General features: G+C 36.0%; 2 protein-coding genes across 4 annotated transcripts in view; both read left to right on the top strand.

Annotated features, from left to right (window-relative positions):
* The window catches only part of LOC145266979 (UDP-glucosyltransferase 2-like), an 81,513-nt gene extending 77,174 nt beyond the window's left edge, over nt 1–4,339 (top strand). For both annotated transcript variants that reach the window (XM_080122819.1, XM_080122820.1), the window contains exon 2: nt 2,772–4,339. In XM_080122819.1, the coding sequence (XP_079978945.1) occupies nt 2,772–4,302 (1,531 nt within the window). In that variant the 3' untranslated portion in view covers nt 4,303–4,339. The remainder of the gene's footprint in view (nt 1–2,771) is intronic.
* A 12,184-nt stretch (nt 4,340–16,523) lies between these two features.
* The window catches only part of LOC145266981 (UDP-glucuronosyltransferase 2B7-like), a 35,976-nt gene continuing 29,221 nt past the window's right edge, over nt 16,524–23,278 (top strand). Inside the window, exon 1 of one of the 2 annotated variants that reach the window (XM_080122823.1) lies at nt 16,524–16,705. In XM_080122823.1, coding sequence (XP_079978949.1) covers nt 16,659–16,705 — 47 coding nt within the window. In that variant the 5' untranslated portion in view covers nt 16,524–16,658. Of the gene's footprint in view, nt 16,706–16,845; nt 17,239–23,278 lie in introns of those variants that run through there. The other variant, XM_080122822.1, reaches the window with a different exon arrangement.

Here is a 23,278-nt window from a genome sequence, read left to right on the forward strand (position 1 = left end):
AACACGTGACACAGGGGTGAGGGGGGGAGGTGGCGTAACCCGGTCGCAAAGAAAAAAGAAGGAAAAAAAAGTGGGGTGAGTAACACATTATTTTTATTTGAATCTTGAAAAGTGAAAATGTATTATTTTGTTTGAACAAAAAATAACTTTATTAAAGGTATGGTTTTAAGTAGTAATAAAAAAATGAATGAATTTATTTTTTATGAAAATAAACATCGTAAATTGTAACAATAAAAAAAAATCAATTTTTTCAGGAACATTACGAAAAAAAGTTCTTATTAATGAGTTCAATATTACCAGAAGAAAAAATAATTTCTCGAACTACTTAGATTATCACTGAATTGTTATTTAATATTTTCACACACAAAAGATTATAATTGCAAAAGAAAACATTTCTACTTTTTATTTAGATGACATATTTCGCATGATTTAAGATTCTAATATTATCCTTGCTTGATTGAACGTGAAACTTTCGGTGTAACATAATTTTTATATAATCTTGAAAAGTAAAAATCAAAAAATTGATTTAAAAGCAGGAACATAGAAAAATAATTAAATTAAAAAATGGTAAAATTATACAAAGGTTCACGATAGGAATGTACGGATGCACAGCTAGGTAAAAAAAAAGAAAGAAAAAGTGCATTTCTTACCTCCCTTTAACTGCCTGGTATTATTTTCAGACAGCCTTCTGACTTCTGACATTTTGGGTTTCTGTAGAATCCATACTTGAACGATTTTTCGTTTGCTGTGATTGCGCAAATCAAGAATCTCTCGCTTTGGGGGCCTAATTAATCTATTTTTTTTTTTGTACAAACAAGGTGTGTTTTATTCAATATTTCAGGACTTTACGTTACTATTTATCTTTGAAATAGACCCAGAAAACTAATATTTATCTTTGAAAAGATTTTTACAATAAATTTATTTAACTTCAAAATTTAGCTGAATTTGTCAGATTCCGAATGTCGCTGTGAAAACATTTTTCATTGGAACTTTTTTATTCACATGTACAAATATTTTTTTCTATTAGAAATTAACTTTCAAATACAGTCAAAAAGTAGTTGGAAACCCACAAAAAATTGTGATAAACCAACTTTCAAAACTATTTCTGCTGCCATTTTTGCTCGTACCTATTATTCACGTATTTATTTTGTTTTATTTTTCATATCGACTTTTGTTCCTTTCTCATACACTCATGTTTTAAGCTTAAACCGTTTTCGCTTGTACACTATAGGAGAGGAAAGAATCTCTGTATTTTCTAGAAGGGTTAATTAAAACTTATACCAAGTACATCTTTATTTTTTATATGTAAGCGGTGGGTGGCTTCTTCACTTTCATTTTCCTCATTTGAAGTATCGTACTTCACATCAAGTAAAGTGTACTTATTATGAAGATAACTTCGAACCGTAAATGTGAAATTGTACTTTTCAACATTATTTAGACGCAGATCGGCTAGAAAATTCCTTGATATTTTTTTAGTTTAGGTTATTAGTTTGATATTGTGTACTTAAAAATTCTATTACCGTCTAAGTTATTTTAATTGAAATTTAATTCTCTCTTTCTCCCTATTAGACAAAGCCAAAAATAGTCCCCAATGTAATAGGTCCCGTACTGTCAACCAAGCTGACATTAATGCAATGAGCTTGGCTGAATTCGCAGCAATGGTACACCTTCAACATAAATACTCCGGCTAAGCTGTCGTATAGCAAATTTACACACCTACACTGTAGAAATCCCCATATGCCGGTGTAACACCACGTGTCCCCGCCGACAGCTCTCCCAACTCAAACGCTATGTTCCCTTGCTTTGTTCTCCATCGCTCCATCATCTTATATTTTAATGGCCTTAACACCATCGCTTTTCACACTAACGGCTGTCGAGGGGGGTGCACAGGCTCACAAATATTTCAATAAAAACGCACGACACAGAAGGAAACACAAACATTTTACGTGTGTATTCGTTGGTTTCTCGCTTCGTGTGTGACATTCTCACCCTCTAAATACTAAGATCCATATGTATGTCTTGTCGAGGCTGTCCATCAGTCTATTGACCAATTTATCTCTCCATCTGCTCCGAGCCACAAACCGTCCAAACTGACTTCAACTATGTCCAAACTCCAAAAATCGAACTGTTCTCCTGTTAAGCGTGCTGCCGTAAAGTGAACAGCTCATTAGTGTCGTAAAATGTAGTAAAACCCCTTGCCAATTCTCAGCGTCATTGTGAATCCTAATATACCCGCAAACTAAATCTAAATATACCTCTTGTCCATTATTCCATCCCTCCGTTAGTCATCACAATATCAGGTTTATTTTGTCCATCTTCTTATCTATTCTCTATTTGTTTTGATACCAATATTTTTTCTCTTACTTTCAAGCATTTGGGGGTGGGAGGTCAACTATATTATCACTAGCCTTCTACTCTGCAAGTTTCTAACTTCTAACTGCTATATTTTGGAATTAGTTCTCAGTGTCTTGCTTAAACTGTACTAACATAAAAAAAAATAATGTGAACAGAAAACCTCACTGCTCAACTCCCTACTTAGGGTGTCACTGGAGGTATCGCTCGTTATTTATAGTAACCGCTAAAGTCTCAGTGGTAATTTGCCTTGTTTGGAATGAATATTAGTTAAAAGAAAGAAACATAAATAATGATTTTGTGTCTATCACGTTTTTAGACGAAATAAATGTATTTTTATTGGTTTTTATGGTCGAATATGTTCAGCAGTTCATACAAACTATGTTTCACTTTCCTGATATTTTTTCTTTCTTTTTCAGTTTTCCCGAAATGATGTTCACCTCTTCTGTTTATATTTTCTTGGCAATTTTCAGTCTTCATTGTCAACGGCAAGTGCACGCTGCCAAAATTTTAGCCGTCCCAATGCCGTCTTATAGCCATGTGTCCGAATCAAACGCAATGGCCGTAGAATTGATGAAACGTGGTCATCAGGTGAAATTCTACTTTCCTGATGACTTCGATTCCAGTAAATGTGCTCCGGACGTCCCAAGCATAAGATATGGAAAAGATGCAGTGTACCATATGATGAAAGTACTTGACAAGATCACTGAAGTTGCTTCAGAAGGAAAAACTTCGCGTTTTAGTTTCATGCAAACAGTAAGCAAGACGATGTGCGCTCCGTTGATTAACGACACAATCGGTCTCGAGAAATTACGACAAGAAAACTTCGATTTTGCAATTGTTGATTATCTTTTTTATATAAAATGCAGCTTACTAATTCCATATAATTTATCGATTCCTTTTGCTGGTATCAGTTCGTTCATTGCGTTATTAGACGCAGGTCAGCCAATATCTACATCAGTGAGCCCGTTTTTCATGACACCATATACACCCAATATGGCTTTCCATGAACGAGTAATCAACACTATAACCCACATTATGACCAATATTGTCACATATTATTTTTTAGAGGCTTATGATTATTCCAAAATTGCACCAGGACTCAGCTGGAGAGAACTACAGGAACTTTCTAAAAAAGCCGAGATATATTTGGAAAATTCTGACGTAGTTCTCAGCTATCCTAAACCATTAATGCCAAATCTAATCCAAGTTGGTGGACTTACAGTAAAACCTCCAAAACCTTTACCAAAAAATATTCAGAAATTCTTTGACGAAGCAAAGCATGGAGTCATAATCGTGTCATTTGGGTCAATATTTAAATTCAACGAGCATTTGAAAAATATTTTTATGTCAGTATTTCAAAAATTGAATCAAAGAATTTACTGGAAAGCCGACGAAGAAAAAGAAATAGGAAATGTTTTAATGACAAAGTGGTTACCCCAAAACGATGCATTGGCCCACCCAAACACAAAACTCATAATTTACCATTGTGGTAATAATGGAATGTTCGAGAGTCTGTACCACGGCGTACCTTTAATTTGTGTCCCACAAGCAATTGACCAGTTCATGAATTCGCGGAAACTAGATTATTTAAAAATTGGTCGATTTTTCGATCTTGCCGATCTGACGGAAGAATTACTCCAAGAATGCATACATGATGTCCTCGGTGACCCCAAATACACAGCAAATATTAAACACTTATCAGAAATCTATCGAAGTCGACCAGAAACAGGAGCTGAACGAGCGGCGTCGGCCATTGAACACGTGATCAAATATGGCGGAAAACATCTTCGCCTTGATCAAGTCGATTTGTCAACTTTTCAATTGTTGGCTGTTGACGTTTGGTTTACTATTTTTGTATTGCTGATTTTTTTAATGAAAATTATTGTTTTTATTTTAGATTTTTGCAAGCGTTTTGTGCAGTCGAAAGCAAAAATGAAGCAAAATTAAATAAATTTGTTTATCAATTCAATGTTTATTAATGGAATGTGCGTTATGTTTTTAATTATAATGTGATTTATTTTCAATATTCTGTTATTTTATTGTTTGTTCTTTTGTTTCCATTCGATTTGAACACAATTTTACACAATACTTCAGGACTGCAAAAATTTGGGTTTGAAAATTCTTAAATTTTGACTTGGTAAATCGGTTTTCTGTTGTTTTTAAATATGTCCACGTGATGATTTTTGTGTATCTGTCAATGACGCGTCCTTACATCAAAAATTAGATTTCTAACTGGCACCCGTTTTTAATATTTAACTTTTAAATATATTTTAACACGATGCAGTGGAAAAATCTCTGTTATATTCAGCATATGAAAAGAGAGAGATGAACAGAGGCCTGGACACGATACAATAACAGTTCTCTGTCGAAGAAGACTTAAAATAGAAGAAATATTTCAAGAGTAAATTGATAAAATGGGTGTCGAATATTGCTTTATTTGCCGCCTGAATGCAATGTTTGAAGTACGACTCGACCAGAAAGTAAAAATCTTTTGTCTCGTTTATTTCTTTGAGCAGAGAAATATAACCATCGAAAGTAAAAGTTGCAGAATTAAAGACAACTTTCTATTCTAATATTTATATCAATTTTATTCGTTACCTGTGTTAAGCATGGAATAATTGACAAGGTGTTAGTAATATGTTATATTTTCATTTAAATTGTTTTGTTCTTAAAATAGATATGGAAATTCAGTTTCTTACCACGTGATTTTGCACGAGTTTCTTTTTCTTTAAAAGCCTGAGTTCTTTCTCTCTTGCTTTAGTAGATGTGAATTTTGTTCAATAAAACATTGGAAAAAGGTTTTGCTTTCCTTTGTCGCGATTGTTCTTCGCAAACCGCAATTCAGTGCCTGACAAATATTTTCTCCATATTCGGACTCCCCTCATTTATCCATTCCGATCGAGGAACTTCATTTCTGTCGGAAGAATTCAAAAATTATTTTATGCGACTTGACATTGGATCCAGCAACACTACTGCATACAACCCAAGAGAATGCGAGCGCTACAACGGCATTATTTGGAACACTTTGTTATTAGCTCTGGAATCTAGACGATTACCTTTTAGCGCTTGGCAGGATGTTCTACATGATGTTTTAAATGCTCCCTGCTATGCACAATTACAAACGCATGTTCAACTTTGAAAGGCGCTCTTCTACTGTTTGGCTCTGTGACCCTGGGGAAGTATTATTAAAACGGTTTAGTAACAGGAGCAAATATGACCCAATTGTCGAGGTAGTGGAACTCCTCGAAGCTGACCCTACACATGCAAGAATACGACATAATGATGGCCGGAAAGATTCAGTAGCGCTGAGATATCAATCTCGCTTTCCACACTCTGATAGACCTCAAAATCTTGCTAAAAGTATTCAACCCGGCATTGCAAATACAGAAAATGAATTTGACTATGAGAACCAACCTTCCCAGAGGACCACCGGTCCTTCGAATAGCGAAGTACCTCCACGCCAATCTAACAGAATTCGCAGACCAGTCCAGTGACTGGATTTATAAAACAAAAAACTATTTACAATCTCTTTTACAAGTAGGGGAGATTGTTATATTTTCATTTAAATGGTTTTGTTCTTACTGTTTAAAATATTTTAATTTAAATTGTTTCGTTCTTACTATAAAAAAAAATATGCAAATTCAGTTTCTTTCCACGTGATTTTACACGCGTTTCCTTTTTCTTTTCCTTTTCTTTTTCTTTCTTTCTTTTCCTTTCTCTCTTGCTTTTGTAGCTGTGAATTTTGTTCAATAAAGCGTTGGAAAGAGGTTTGTTTAACGTCTTCATTCATTTACAAGACTACATAATAGCAGAAATGTCCATCAGTTTGGATGAGGATACAAGTTTGAAAGTCTGTTGCAAAGGTCGAAAGGCATGAAGGTGCCAATCGACTGTACAACTAATAAAACTGACACAAGGCTGAGATGCAATGGCAATAGCAAGGAAGAATGACAAACACAAATGTTCGGTTAAACGCGATAGGAATCGTGTTTTATTTTTACCAAGAATAAGGGTTAAATTAATGGAAAAAGAGTTCAAGAATCAGCTGGAGTGAGAACGGGCGTCTCGTGGTCTTGAAATTATTGTGTCCCTGGGGTACAGTGACGTGCCTCAGGTTGATCCGAGTCATATAGATGGGTCTGATGCTGAAAATTGACATCAGTGAGCATCGGAACATGTAGCTAGACGTCAGTGAGCACTGATTCGTGTAGCTGGATGTCAGCGGGCACGGGTATGGATAGCTGGACGTTAGAAGACACTGGAACAGATAGCTGGACGTCAGTGGCTCGCAGAAGCTGGTGGCTGGAAGCGCTGAGGCTGCAGGAGTGAGCTGGTGCCGCTGCAGGAGTAAGCAGGAGTTGCTGAAAGCTGTAGCCTGCAATAGTAAGTTGGAGTTGCTGAAAGCAGCGGGAACTGGAGTGACAGACTGTGAGGGGGAGTTCTGGGAGATAGGTAGCAATATAAAGTAGAATGTGTACCGAACACAAGTAGTTTGTGATTTGCATTAATAGTGTGTTGAATAGCTTTGAAAAGGGCTTTTTGAGTATTGCTATTGCTGACCCTGAATCTCACGGCAATTGGATCCATCGACTTCAGGAGCGTCAAGTCAGGATGGGAGTGCTCCTAGCTCCCAGGCCGAACTCGATTTGCTGTGAAAGTCGCTGACTTTATGGGGAGTCGTTCGTGCTACAGGCTTCACAGCCAGTGATGTTGTCACTAAACAACGAATGACTATTATTGATTTCTTACCGGCAAAAATGTGTGTAGTGTTTATTGCCATTTGAAACAGTCTAAACAAAATTTTTAAAAGGTCTGTTATTTTGTTTCGTTGCGAAAAATTGAGTTTTGCGTTTTTTCTTTGCTGTTGAAGAAATTGCTGTTATTTTTAGCATGTATTGTCATGGCGTATTTTGTAGAGTATCAGTTTTCTGTTGACGAGAATTCGAGTTTGTTGACATTGTAGGAGCGGTGATTTGAGACCGCGATAAGTTCATAATAAGCGAATATCCTTAAAATGCATACATACGTAGGTGTTGGGTTACGTTACAGGTTGTTAGAGTTTATATGCTGTTTGTAAGTAAGTATGCTCTTGTTCGGTCAGCCAGAACTGGATAGAGGTCTTAAGTAATTCGATCGCTCACACTGAGGATTGAACCTTCAACCTTCAGGGGAATATCACTTTTCACAAATCAATTGATTTTCCAAGTACTCTAACCATTTCGCCTGGGTCCTTGCGAACAATTCTAATGCGAATTTTTAAGAGCATTATTGTATTTCTAGTTGTAAATATCACTATTTATTATTTGGCCGACCGAAAAATACAATTGCGAATTACTTACGACCTCTATTCAGTCATGGCTGACGATGGCGGTGAAGTAAATAAATGATTCCGTTCGAAATTCCGTCCAAATTCCAGAGTTCGACAGAAACAATCCCAAGTTCGACAAGGTACGCCTGAAGAAGGTTGGAGATACATTGACCGAAACGTTGTGAAAATCACACTCGATATGAGAATAGTAGTCCGATGAATCAAAATAATACGAATAACCAATCCTCATCTCAAAAATTCAGAAATGCACTTTGATTTATTTAGTGGAAATTCGATATTACAATTACGCTGACTTTATAGTACTGGTGCTGTTTACATAGTATATTTATACTGTGCTGTTTACATAGTATATTTATACTGTGCTGTTTACATAGTATATTTATACTGCTGTTTACATAGTATATTTATACTGTGCTGTTTACGTAGTATATTTATACTGTGCTGTTTATATAGTATATTTACACTGTGCTGTTTACATAGTATATTTATACTGTGCTGTTTATATAGTATATTTATACTGTGCTGTTTACGTAGTATATTTATACTGTGCTGTTTACATAGTATATTTATACTGTGCTGTTTATATAGTATATTTATACTGTGCTGTTTACATAGTATATTTATACTGTGCTGTTTACATAGTATATTTATACAGTGCTGTTTACATAGTATATTTATACTGTGCTGTTTACATAGTATATTTATACTGTGCTGTTTAAGTAGTATATTTATACAGTGCTGTTTACGTAGTATATTTATACTGTGCTGTTTACATAGTATATTTATACTGTGCTGTTTACATAGTATATTTATACTGTGCTGTTTACATAGTATATTTATACTGTGCTGTTTACGTAGTATATTTATACTATGCTGTTTATATAGTATATTTATACTGTGCTGTTTACATAGTATATTTATACTGTGCTGTTTATATAGTATATTTATACTGTGCTGTTTACGTAGTATATTTATACTGTGCTGTTTACATAGTATATTTATACTGTGCTGTTTACATAGTATATTTATACTGTGCTGTTTACGTAGTATATTTATACTGTGCTGTTTATATAGTATATTTATACTGTGCTGTTTACATAGTATATTTATACTGTGCTGTTTATATAGTATATTTATACTGTGCTGTTTACGTAGTATATTTATACTGTGCTGTTTACATAGTATATTTATACTGTGCTGTTTATATAGTATATTTATACTGTGCTGTTTACATAGTATATTTATACTGTGCTGTTTACATAGTATATTTATACAGTGCTGTTTACATAGTATATTTATACTGTGCTGTTTACATAGTATATTTATACTGTGCTGTTTAAGTAGTATATTTATACAGTGCTGTTTACGTAGTATATTTATACTGTGCTGTTTACATAGTATATTTATACTGTGCTGTTTACATAGTATATTTATACTGTGCTGTTTACATAGTATATTTATACTGTGCTGTTTACGTAGTATATTTATACTGTGCTGTTTATATAGTATATTTATACTGTGCTGTTTACATAGTATATTTATACTGTGCTGTTTATATAGTATATTTATACTGTGCTGTTTACGTAGTATATTTATACTGTGCTGTTTACATAGTATATTTATACTGTGCTGTTTATATAGTATATTTATACTGTGCTGTTTACATAGTATATTTATACTGTGCTGTTTACATAGTATATTTATACAGTGCTGTTTACATAGTATATTTATACTGTGCTGTTTACATAGTATATTTATACTGTGCTGTTAAAGTAGTATATTTATACAGTGCTGTTTACGTAGTATATTTATACTGTGCTGTTTACATAGTATATTTATACTGTGCTGTTTACATAGTATATTTATACTGTGCTGTTTACGTAGTATATTTATACTGTGCTGTTTTATAGTATATTTCTACTGTGCTGTTTATGTAGTATATTTATATTGTGCTGTTTATATAGTATATTTATACTGTGCTGTTTACGTAGTATATTTATACTGTGCTGTTTACATAGTATATTTATACTGTGCTGTTTACATAGTATATTTATACTGTGCTGTTTAAGTAGTATATTTATACTGTGCTGTTTACATAGTATATTTATACTGTGCTGTTTACATAGTATATTTATACTGTGCTGTTTACATAGTATATTTATACAGTGCTGTTTATATAGTATATTTATACTGTGCTGTTAACATAGTATATTTATACTGTGCTGTTTACGTAGTATATTTATAATGTGCTGTTTACATAGTATATTTATACTGTACTGTTTACATAGTATATTTATACAGGGCTGTCTACATAGTATATTTATACTGTGCTGTTTACATAGTATATTTATACTGTGCTGTTTACATAGTATATTTATACTGTGCTGTTTACATAGTATATTTATACTGTACTGTTTACATAGTATATTTATACTGTGCTGTGTACATAGTATATTTATATTGTGCTGTTTACATAGTATATTTATACTGTGCTGTTTACATAGTATATTTATACTGTGCTGTTTACATAGTATATTTATACTGTGCTGTTTATATAGTATATTTATACAGTGCTGTTTATGTAGTATATTTATACTGTTCTGTTTACATAGTATTTTTATACTGTACTGTTTACATAGTATATTTATACTGTGCTGTTTACATAGTATATTTATACTGTGCTGTTTACATAGTATATTTATACTGTGCTGTTTACATAGTATATTTATACTGTGCTGTTTACGTAGTATATTTATACTGTGCTGTTTACATAGTATATTTATACTGTGCTGTTTACGTAGTATATGTATACAGTGCTGTTTACATAGTATATTTATACTGTGCTGTTTACATAGTATATTTATACTGTGCTGTTTACGTAGTATATTTATACTGTGCTGTTTACATAGTTTATTTATACTGTGCTGTTTACATAGTATATTTATACTGTGCTGTTTACATAGTATATTTATACTGTGCTGTTTACGTAGTATATTTATACTGTGCTGTTTACATAGTATATTTATACTGTGCTGTTTACATGGTATATTTATATTGTGCTGTTTACATAGTATATTTATACTGTGCTATTTACATAGTATATTTATATTGTGCTGTTTACATAGTATATTTATACTGTACTGTTTACATAGTATATTTATACTGTGCTGTTTACATAGTATATTTATACTGTGCTGTTTACATAGTATATTTATATTGTGCTGTTTACATAGTATATTTATACTGTGCTGTTTACATAGGTAATTTATACTGTGCTGTTTACGTAGTATATTTATACTGTACTGTTTACATAGTATATTTATACTGTGCTGTTTACATAGTATATTTATACAGTGCTGTTTACATAGTATATTTATACTGTGCTGTTTACGTAGTATATTTATACTGTGCTGTTTTATAGTATATTTATACTGTGCTGTTTATGTAGTATATTTATATTGTGCTGTTTATATAGTATATTTATACTGTGCTGTTTACATAGTATATTTATACTGTGCTGTTTACATAGTATATTTATACTGTGCTGTTTACAGTATATTTATACTGTGCTGTTTATATAGTATATTTATACTTTGCTGTTTACATAGTATATTTATATTGTGCTGTTTACATAGTATATTTATACTGTGCTGTTTACGTAGTATATTTATACTGTGCTGTTTACGTAGTATATTTATACTGTGCTGTTTACATAGTATATTTATACAGTGCTGTTTATATAGTATATTTATACTGTGCTGTTTACATAGTATATTTATACTGTGCTGTTTACGTAGTATATTTATACTGTGCTGTTTATATAGTATATTTATACTGTGCTGTTTACATAGTATATTTATACAGTGCTGTTTACATAGTATATTTATACTGTGCTGTTTACGTAGTATATTTATACTGTGCTGTTTACATAGTATATTTATACAGTGCTGTTTATATAGTATATTTATTTTGTGCTGTTTACATAGTATATTTATACTGTGCTGTTTACATAGTATATTTATACTGTGCTACTGCTGTTTACATAGCAGTGGCGGCTCGTGCCTGGTGCTGTGGAACTGCAGCAGCACCCCCAAGTCATTTCTACTCATTAGTACACGTTAAAAAGAATACGTTTATTTTTTTTTTGTATGTGATAATATATCATATTAATTAATAGTCATAATTATAACTTTTTTTTTTAATTAAAAGTGTTCGGGCTTTTAGCCTTGAAGTTACAAATGTTATTTTTTTATTTTACCTATATGGCTTATTTCATTTGTATTTTTAAGTAGTTTAAAATTTATTTATTTTGTAGTAGTTTAACTTTACAGAATAAAAAATATTTACATTTTTTTTATAGAAAAGCGAAGAAAAGTTTATTTTTTAAAATACATTTTAGTTAGAAATGTTTTTACCTTACATATATATATATATATATATATATATATATATATACACACATATATACATATATATATACACACATATATATTCACACGCATATATATACACACACACATATATACACACACACATATATATACACCCACACACACACATATATATACACACATATATATACACACATATACACACACACACATATATATATACACATACACACACACATATATACACACACATATATATACACACACATATATACACACACATATATATATACACACATATATACACGCACATATATATACACACACATATATATACATATATATACACGCATATATATATACACACACATATATATATACACGCACATATATATACATACGCACACATATGTATACACACACATTATATATATACGCACACATTATATATATATATATATATATATATATATATATATATATATATATATAGCTTTAGCATTTATTTACATCCCACGAGGACAAAGCAAAAAGTTTTACACTTTTAACAAAGTTTTTTAATTAAAATGTGCAATAACAAGACGAGTATGTAAAACCGTTTTTATAATAAGCTTAGTAAATAGCAAAGTTTGTTTTTATTTTTATATAAAAAGTTGTAAAAAGATTTGTAAATAAAATGATGTATCTTTAATTTTTTTTTGTTTGCTCATAGTACAAACATGTAAACGTTTTTATTCTATATTTTATTTACAAAGTTTTGTTATAAACACACATTTTTAAATTTTAAATAAAACTGTAACCCAATAAAACCATTTTTAAATGGTAATCTCCTAACTTTACCATCGTTTGCAGGCAAAGATTTTGTTTTTATGAAAAAATAAATAATTAAAAAATTGTAAATAAAATGTATTCAAACAATGTTTTTCGTTTGTTTGCCTGCGGTAAAATTTTATTTAATCTGTAAAGTTTAAAAGAAATATATTTGTATATTTTTTTTATTGCTCTGTAAAGTGTATACAATTTAAAATAGTGTTTTTTGATTAAAATGTTTTTGCGTATTACCCCTTTTTCGACGGCTTATAATGGCAAAGTTAAAAATATTTGTATTAAAAAAAGCAATTTTAATGGCAAGCTTATTTTTTATACGCCTATTTTTAATTAACAATAAGCTTTTTATAAATAAAACCGTTGTTAAATAGTAAAACTTTTTTAGTTAATAAAAATCTGTGACCTAAAGGTATAAAAGTATGATTCAACTCAGTTAGAACTTCCGGTTCAGTTGAATCGCAAAAAGAGGATCACATAAACATTGTATTCCTTCTACCCTAATTGATATTCTACTAATAGACTACCTAGTACTTACCTTTCCCAATACAATTGATATAAAAAGAATTTAACCATGGTCTCCTTGCACCCCCAAGAAATAACTTCTGCGACGGTAAATGAACTTCAACAGATTGAGTTTTCACAGCAGTCTCTCCATGATAAAGTTGTAATTAAGAAAAGAAGCCGTTCAACGCCTGATATTCAAATATCTCAGCCAGGCATTAGCAACAACAAAGTGTATATTCGTAGCTTTAATGGTACCAACGGAAAAGTTAGCTTTGCGGCTGTGAACTAAAAAAGGCATTGTTCTGCTTTCCTTGTTTGTTGTTAAGGGGTGATGTAACATGGACAAAAGATAGTTTCAGAACTATTAGCAAAATGAAAGATAGAACTGAAAAGCATGAGAAGCACGTTGACAATGTAGTTTCCCTATCAATTTTGGGGACCATAAATATTAAAGCAAAACTTAGTGAGGCCTGCAGACTTTCAATCAATCATCATAACATGAATGTTAAGAAGAACCGTGAAATTTTATCTAAAATAATAGATTGTATTTTCTTTTGTGGGAACTTTGAAACTCCCTCACGAGGACATGATGAAAAAGATGATTCAGTAAATCCAAGTGTATTTAGAGGATTTTTAAATTTTGCATCTTAATTAGATCCAGATTTAAAGAATCACTTAGAAACCAGTAATGTCTTCAAAGGTGTTTCCAAGACTATTCAGAATGACATACTTGACTGTCTTTTACAAATATACCATAATGAAATAAGGGCAGAAATTAGCAAAGCTTCCTTTGTAGCTGTCATGGCTGATGAAATAACAGATGTGTCTGAACATACACAAATGATCATTGTTTTACGGTACGTCTTGGATGGAAAAATACTTGAACACATTTGGGGATTCTTTATTCCAGAAAACCAAACCGCTGATAGGATATCAAAATGTATTCTACAACAATTAGATATAATCCTTCAAGGGAATCGCCAAAAACTGATAGCTCAGACATTTGATGATGCAAATGTCATGAAAGGCAAAAAAGCTGGTGCTCAGGCGAAAATAAAAGCAGTTTATAGTAATGCGCATTTCACTCACTGTTATGCGCATCAACTTAATTTAATAATGAGGAATGCAGCAAGCATTACACGAAATGCTAGAATATTTATCTCTAACATTTTGGCTGTTCCGACTTTCTTTACTAGATCACCACAGCGTCTGTCCATTTTTCAAGAAGCATCTGGATGTAAGCATTCTACGTGTATCCGCCACAAGGTGGAACTTTAACATACATAAATAGAGTTCATGAAAATGTTCAAGCATAAAAAAAACTGTCACTGAAATTCAGTCAACATCATATGTAGATGAGACCGTTGCAGAAGCGACAGGAATTCTGAAATATTTGAACGATGAAAATTTCATATTTTGGTTTGAGCTATTTCATAAAATTATGTCTCATGTTGAAATTATTTCTCGGGAAATTAGGATATATAAAGTCAATGAATACATAACAAATTTCAAAACTGCTATTTTAGAGATAAGAAACACCAAATACAGTGAAAATCCTTCACAAACACTCAAGGGCGAAGCTAAAGAAATGTGTGACTATATATCTGTTGATATAACGGACAGATATTCTTCAACTAAACATTTAATACTTGCTAAATTGTTTAACAAGATAAGCTTTGCTAGTTTTAAGAAAAAAAACTACCTACAGAAGAGATATCCTTGACAACTGAAGCATATTCCATGATTGACAAAGAAAAGTTTGAAACTGAGCTAGAAATATTTTATAGTAGGTCAGATATCCATGAGTATTGCAAAGTAATTGATCTCCTGAAATTTATTTTGGAAAACAATTTAAACGATGTTCTTAGTGAAATCACAAAACCCATAAAAATTATCTTGACAATTCCCATGACTACATAAGAGATAGAACGTTGTTTTTCAACTCTGAAAAGAATAAAAACTTTTCTAAGGAACACCATGGGTTGCGAAAGACTAAATGAACTTGCAGTGCTTTCAATTGATAAAACAGTTCCTCAGCAGTCATTCAGAAGTTCAGGAGAAAATTATCAATCTTTTCTCCCAAATTAAAACAAGAAGAATGGAGTTTACTTTCAAATGAATGTAATAAGTAAAATATTTACATCTATTTAGGATTATTGTATTTTTATACGTGTGCATACGTATAAATTATGTATAATTTTATGTTTGTTTTATTTTTACACAATATTAAAAAAAATAGGTGTTTTCTTTATAACAGCACCCCCACTAATATTAGGCACGAGCCGCCACTGTTACATAGTATATTTATTTATTTATTTATTTATTTATTTTTTTTTTTTTATTACCTTTTCACCCCAAACAAGGCACATTGCCACTTTAATGTAGGGGGCTACTATCAGTGGAAACATCTACTGGGGTACTATGTAGGGATTAGGGCAGCGAGATGTTGGTTCACGTTGCACTTGAACTTATGCATGTCAGTACAGTTGGGGAAGCAGTGATCTGGAATGGAATTCCAAAGTCTAGCAGTTCTGGGGAAGAAACTACTGGAGTAGAAAGATCTTTTACATCTAGGGATCTCTACAGTGTGGAAGTGGGATTTTGTAGCTTGTCGGGTCTGTCGAGGGTGTTCACGTCGTGGGGGCACAAGTGCTTGCAGTTCTTCAGAGCATTCACCATTATAATACTTGTAGAACAGGCAGAGGGATGCAACGTTTCGACGATGGGACAGAGGCTGAAGTTTTGATGCCAGTTTAGGGCCTATCAGATTTGCGACTCTCTTTTGAACCCTGTCAAGGAGCGAGAGACTAGTAGCCGATGTTTACATAGTATATTTATACTGTGCTGTTTACATAGTATATTTATACTGTGCTGTTGTGCTGTTTACGTAGTATATTTATACAGTGCTGTTTACATAGTATATTTATAGTATTGAGTGCTGTTTACATATAACAGTGTCGAGCGACATTTTTTTCTTTGTAGTCACGACTTATCGGGAACTACTCGATGATAATGTTTACGGGACACGAGTTTTTTTGTTTTTTTTCTTCTTACTCGCCGCTTGAGAAAAATTTGGGAGTGGTTAATATTGCTATTTATAATGATGACCTAGAAAGCCGCATACAGCCTAATACCAGATTATACATTCCTTTCTCAAGGATACCGAGCAAACCTTGCACGTACGTGTGTGCTTGTGAGTAAAGGGTGATAGAAAGCCCACCAATATTATTTTCCATTGCTCCAATTTTCGTATGATAAATAATACAGTAAAACATCGAATTTCAAGTTTAATCTTAAGGTACGTACAAACCTTTTAAATGTTATCGTTTAAAGTTGATGTAAAAGTTATCTGCCTTGTTTATCTCGCTGCAACTTGCACTATTTGTAATGCAATAATATTGTGTGTGTGTGTGTGTGTGTGTGTGTGTGTAGAGAAACAGACAGACAGAGATTAACGCTTAACACCAAGCAAAAGGAAATACAATAGGCACCTCCAAAAGTCACCACAGAATCACACACACCCTACATGTAAAACGATGTAACTTTATTATAAATTAATATTATTGAAGTATAATGGGGGGGGAGGTTCACCTCAAATACACAAACGGAATGTTCAAGAAAGATTATCGCTACAGTCCTCTGTCTTTACTCTCGTTGCCTTCTCTCCTGCCTGATCGGGAATAATCTCCCAGCACCGAGAAATGAACATCGTTTTATAGTTTTCATCTTCACGCACACACGAGATAACGCGAGAACGGACGAAATAAAAATGCTTGCCGCCATATTTGTTCTTCCTTTTCTTCGCCTGAACTCACTCGCTGAGCACCCACGGTAAGACTTCTCTTTCTTGCTTCTAACCACATGCCTCCCTGATCTCAAGATCACATTTCATAGTCTCTCATTCACTGTGGCGGTCGCCTCTCTCTACTTGGCCTCTGAGGTGTCTCGTCCTCCTCCTGTGGCTGCACACTCCCCTCCACTGCTTCGCCCTCAACTGGTCTGACGTCGAGAATGTGCCTCGGGACTCCTCCCACCACAATGTTGTTACTAGTGTTCCTCCCAGTCACGCGACCTCTACTCCATTGTGTGGTGCAGTGCGCCCCCGGTGGCTTCACCCATACCTCGTCCCCGAGTTTAATTGTCCCTGTGGCCTCTACTTCTCGGCTTGCCGGCTCCACCCTGGGATGTCTCCAGGAATATGCAAACATTGACAGTTGCGGAACCGTCTCTGGTACTTGTCCCAGTTTAGGCGACATGTTATACCAGAAGACGGCTTGCTCAGGTGAGGTGCCTCCTCTTTCCGCAGCTGCTTTTATGGTGCGGTGGTTTCTCTCCACGATCCCGTTGCCACTAGGTCTGTAGGCAGCTCTGAAAAATTGTTGGATCTTCCATTTCTTCAGTACTTCTGTCACTGCTACTGACTTGAACGCAGTCCCATTGTCGGTTAACAACTCTTCCACGCCTCATCAAGGATTGCTGCTATTTCATTGCCTGTTCCTCCACGTAGCTTCTTCCATAGGGCAAATCGCCCGGGCCCACAGTCAATCATGGTTAGGTAAAGTCCACCCCTGTAATGGGTGACATTGCATGCCAATCTCTCCCAGGTCCCACTCACCTCCAATTGGCCAGCTTCATGCGTGCTTGGAGCAGGATCAATCGACTGACATTGGTCGCATGTCCTGACTACTTGCCTCACTTGCTCCTTGGTGATCCTCGGGTCGACTTTTTTCACTAAGTACCAAGTCCTCTCTACCCCCATATGGTTCAAATTGTCCAGTTCTCGCACGCCAACATCATCTAGATCCGATGCAGCAACAACATCTTTCTTTGGCAACAGCCAACTCTTCTTCACTCTCGTGAGAGCATCTGCTCGGTTCTTTTTAGAAGCCACCATGTCTACGCGAAGCTTCAAACAAAACTCTTGGATCAGCTCAGCCAGCACCCCAAGCCTGCGCTTCACTAACATCTCCGCAGCCCATTTTTTCGCTTGAAATGAGAGACTTTAGCCAAGCAAACACCGTGGCAGAGTCTGTTTTGATGCAGATGTCACGTAGTCCCCATTTCAAGGCCAGATTGACTCCTTTTATTGTCGCGTCTAATTCCGCCACATTGATGTGGCTGACGTCATTCTTTTTCCTCAACCAGGCTGCATTTTCTGCAACTACTCCTCCAATTTCCAAAACGACCCCTGTTGCAATGCTGCTCGCATCGCACCACACGACTCCATCCAATGTTCGCGGTACGTTCCAGGTTCCCCGGACTGGGTCTTGCCATTCTGCTTCTTTCAGGAGCTCTTCGATCATGGCGACCGTTCTTTCTCCCACCTTATCATTCCATCCTCGTCCTTTGGCGTGTCTCTTTATGTAGCTGCATGCTGGTCTAAGCCAGCTAGCAATGGGGTAATGTCCGATCAACTTTCCGCATATGGTAAAAAGTTCACATCTGTTGAGCTCCTGCTTCAGTTGTGGGATCTCGTTTCTCCTGCGAAACTCTAGGCTGCCTGACACACCTCGTTTCAGTTTTAGGCCCAAAGCAGCCCCTCCGTCTAATTTTTCCGGCTCTTTAGCGACCAACCCGAACCTCTTCAAATGAGCCACCACCTCCTTGGCAGTTACCACAGTCTCATCCACCAGAATGTCGTCTATGTATGAGCTCACTACCCCATCTCCCTTTCCCATTGTCTCCAGAATCTTCCTGAGAATAGTTGACATAATCTTGGGTGCCGAATTTAACCCGAACCCCACTCGCGTAAGGCAGTAGGTTTTGCCTTTGTACTTGACTAACTGATATTTCCAGAGCTTCTTGGCAACATGGAGTTGCAAATAGGCAGATTTTAGATCTACCAACGTAGATGCGCCATTCATCTGCCTCCATTCCCTAATGGTCTCACTGCACACATCTACGGTGTCGCCTCCCGTATGGCACTTAACATGGCCGTTCAGCTCTCGGAAATCCAGGACCGGTCTTACTTTCCCTTTAGTTGTTTGCAGAACGGCCATCAACGGCAAAATGCCCAACTCCACATCATCCGTCCAAGGCATCAGTATCCCCTCCTCAGTCCATCGGTCGACTTCCTGCTCAAACTCCTTGTTCGCCCCTCCTCTAAGCAAATTTGTGTAGCACGCCACCCTGTTTGTCAGCGATGGCACTTGATGTTTCCATGCCCACTCCACCGTCCACCACTCTCCGTCGAATTTGGCTTGGAAGTCCTGATCTTTGATCGACAATTTTCTTTCCTCCCCGGCCTTGTTGATCCCTCTGGGGGCGTTCTCCATCACCGCGCACTCAGCTAGTCCGAACCTCACGTTGTCACATGTGATGGTAACACCTCCAAGGCGGCATATAGCATCCATTCCAATGATGGCTTGGACGCCAGGCACCAGGCGATCAGTGACAATTGCATGGACCCTCATCCGACGTTCAGCAATATCAATAGTGACGGTCTTCCTCCCTCGACACTTCATTCGTGACCCATCGAATGCCACTACTTCACCCTTCCCTTTCCATCTTCCGACCAGGGTAGTGTGCACCATGGTAGTGGTGCAGCCAGTGTCAATCAGGGCCATAACTTCCCGTCCTTCCACCGCAATCTTCTGTTTGGGCATCTGCTGCAGGTGCGCCTCTATTCTCGAATCGGGGCGGCCGCTGGCGCGTCGGCCTCCTCTCGCCAGTTTCCCGAACTTGTGCATTTTACCGCTAAATGGCCTCTCCGATTGCATTTGTAACACACTGTCCTTTGCAAGAACTTCCTGCAGTCTCTTCTCATGTGTGGTCCCCCACATACGAAGCATGCGATCCCCGGGTTTGGCCGATTCCTGCCCACATCCTGCTGTACCATTGCTGTCGTTCCTCCAGGCTCCATGGGCTGGGTGCTCACCAAGATTTTTGCAGTTTTAAGCAGCTCACTCACATCCAGCGTCTCCACTCCCGGTACCTGCTGCAACCTTTTCGATATTTCTTCCGGGAACCTGGTAACAAAAGTCATCTTGACTACGTGACTCGTGGCGTGTCCCCTGATGCCCGACAACTCAACCAATCTCCTTATCTCATTCGCGTAGACATCAACAGATTCACCAGTCCACCTCTTCTCTTTTAACTTATTAAAGGCCTCGAAAGGCCCCTCTGCAAAAGCTTCGATCAGTCGACCCTTGATGGCGTCTGCGTCACCCTGTTCCCACTCGCTGAGCTCCAAATAGAGGGCCAGTGCATCCCCTTCTAGAAACAGTGGTATTACTGCGGCCACATCATCCAGCTTCTGAATCCTTGCTACAAGGTCCACTTTTTTAAGCCACGCCACCACATCACCGTCGCCATTAAAAGGCTTAATCATGTTGCTTAAGCCTGCGTTGGCCATAGCCGAAATAGCTTGAAGTATAATGGGGGGGGGGGATCACCTCAAATACACAAACGGAATGTTCAAGAAAGATTATCGCTACAGTCCTCTGTCTCTACTCTCGTTGCCTTCTCTCCTGCCTGATCGGGAATAATCTCCCAGCACCGAGAAATGAACATCGTTTTATAGTTTTCATCTTCACGCACACACGAGATTACGCGAGAACGGACGAAATAAAAATGCTTATCAATATAACTTTTGTACCATTTAAAAGAAAAAGGGCAGAGTAAACTAGTAATAATTTTTCACAAAAAATTTTTTCAACAAAAATAATGAAATTGCGAGACGAAAATCGTGTTTACATAATTGGCGCTTTAAAATAACATTCCCATGTAGTAAGCATTTCGAACGTGAAAACATACCCGAGTTTAAACCTAGCAAAAATCAACTAACGGTCAGATTTTCGTGAAACTTTCGATACTTATCCATTTTAAAATGAAATTACATATAAAATGCAGTTTCTATAAAATATATTAGGGGAAATATGTTTTTTAGTGTGTGCCCCCCCCATATTTATGTTTTCAAAATTTGAAAACATATATTTAAATCTATCGAAATTTCTATTTGTTATGAAACATAAGAGTGCAACTTGTAGAGGACTAGGATATATATATCCTAATCCCATTACAAAAGAAAATAATGAAACGAATGGAATGAAGGAAACAAAAACTCAATTGCTGGATAAAATAAACGTGTTGTTTATTTATTGCAGTAAAAATGAATGTTTTAGGTATAACACATGTTCATGTCCGCGCGGGTGTAACCATCGTTTGTTGCAGGACTGGTGATCTAGAAATAAATAGGAAATGCATGTTCATCTCACGTTCGGGTCACCTTCGTTTATTTGCACATGGCAAGAAAGTGAGTAATATAGTGGAAATGGAAATGACAGTCCAGCGTGTAGACACAAAAAAAAAGACAGAGGGTTGACATCAGTTAAGCTGTGCGCCATGTTAGCAGGTCAGCTATGCGGAGGTGTTCTCTGGCACAAGTTGTAGATAGAGAGAAAGAGAGAGAGAAAGTCAATCCAGGTTATGTAGATAGAAAGCGTATAAAGTGTACATACTGTTTGTTAACTTTTTGTTCCACATATAGTAGCCGCTTCCCCTAAGCTATGCTCATGTTCCATGCTATCTCCTCTGGGATCCTCCGACCACTGCGTCATATCAGTTAAGATAAAAATGAAATATAATAAATCTACAGACGTACCTCTCCACCGTACTGTATACCAATACTCTATGACGGATTGGGATAGCTTCCATACATTCATATCTGACCTACCTCTGCATTCCATGTTTAAAAAGGATGTGTCCTCTATAGTATCAGACCTGACCGAATGGTTACTTGTAGGCATAGACCAATTCATACCATCCAAAAAATTCCAACAAAAACCTAACAGCCAGCCATGGTTCTCCCCTGAATGTGCTGCTGCCATCGCACACAGAAATCACTTTTTCCATAGCTACCAACGTAATAGATGCACTGAAACTAAAGCTGCTTTCAGGACCGCCAGCAACCACTGTAAAAGAGTAATAAAAAATGCAAGAGAACTATATGCTCAATCGGTTAAATCCAAAGTAGCTGAGCAGCAGCTTGGTTCCCACCAGTTCTGGCAAATAGCAAATAAGATCCTGAACAGAAACCTGCGTTCTATCCCAACCATTATCAATGGACCAGAGGTCATCTCGACAGCATCCGACTAGGCCAAACTATTTGCCAAAAACTTGTGACAAAGGCCATCAACTCCCCATATTCCCTTCTATAACAGACAACACGCTATGCAACATACAAATATCTGTGCGTGAGGTCGCCAAGCTAATCAAGAACCTTGACTCCAGTAAAGCAACTGGTCCCGACGGTATTCCAATTATAGTGTTAAAAAAATTACAACCAGAACTTGCCCCCATACTTACTAAACTGTTTAAGCGTTGCGTTAAGGAGAAGTGCGTCCCAACACCCTGGAAAACCTCATCAGTATGCCCTATATTTAAGAATTCAGGTGAAAAGTCATCCCCCTCTCAGTACAGACCAATAAGTCTCCTGTGTGTCATGAGTAAGTTGCTGGAATCCACAATAAATAGAGAAGTAGTCAACCACCTCAGCAGAAATAACCTTCTTAGCGATACACAATATGGTTTCCGCTCTGCTAGATCTACAGCAGATGTGCTAACGGTTATATCTCATAGGATTAGCGAATCTCGACAAAGGCTTAATTTCTAGGGCAATTGCTCTCGACATATGAAAAGGCCTTCGATAAGGTTTGGCATAAAGGCCTACTACACAAGATTTCCAGCTACAGTATAACTGGAAATGTTTTCTCGATCATAAAGTCATTTCTCTCAGATAGGCTCATAAGAGTAGTGGTTGATGGGCAGAAATCAGAGCCCCACAGTATTAACGCTGGAGTCGCTCAGGGGTCCATACTGGGCCAAACTCTCTTCCTGATCTACATCAATGATCTCCCAAAACACATACTAA

Source organism: Euprymna scolopes, chromosome 42 (assembly GCF_053919585.1).
Source record: "Euprymna scolopes isolate OS-2025 chromosome 42, ASM5391958v1, whole genome shotgun sequence".
NCBI classification, from domain to species: domain Eukaryota; kingdom Metazoa; phylum Mollusca; class Cephalopoda; order Sepiida; family Sepiolidae; genus Euprymna; species Euprymna scolopes.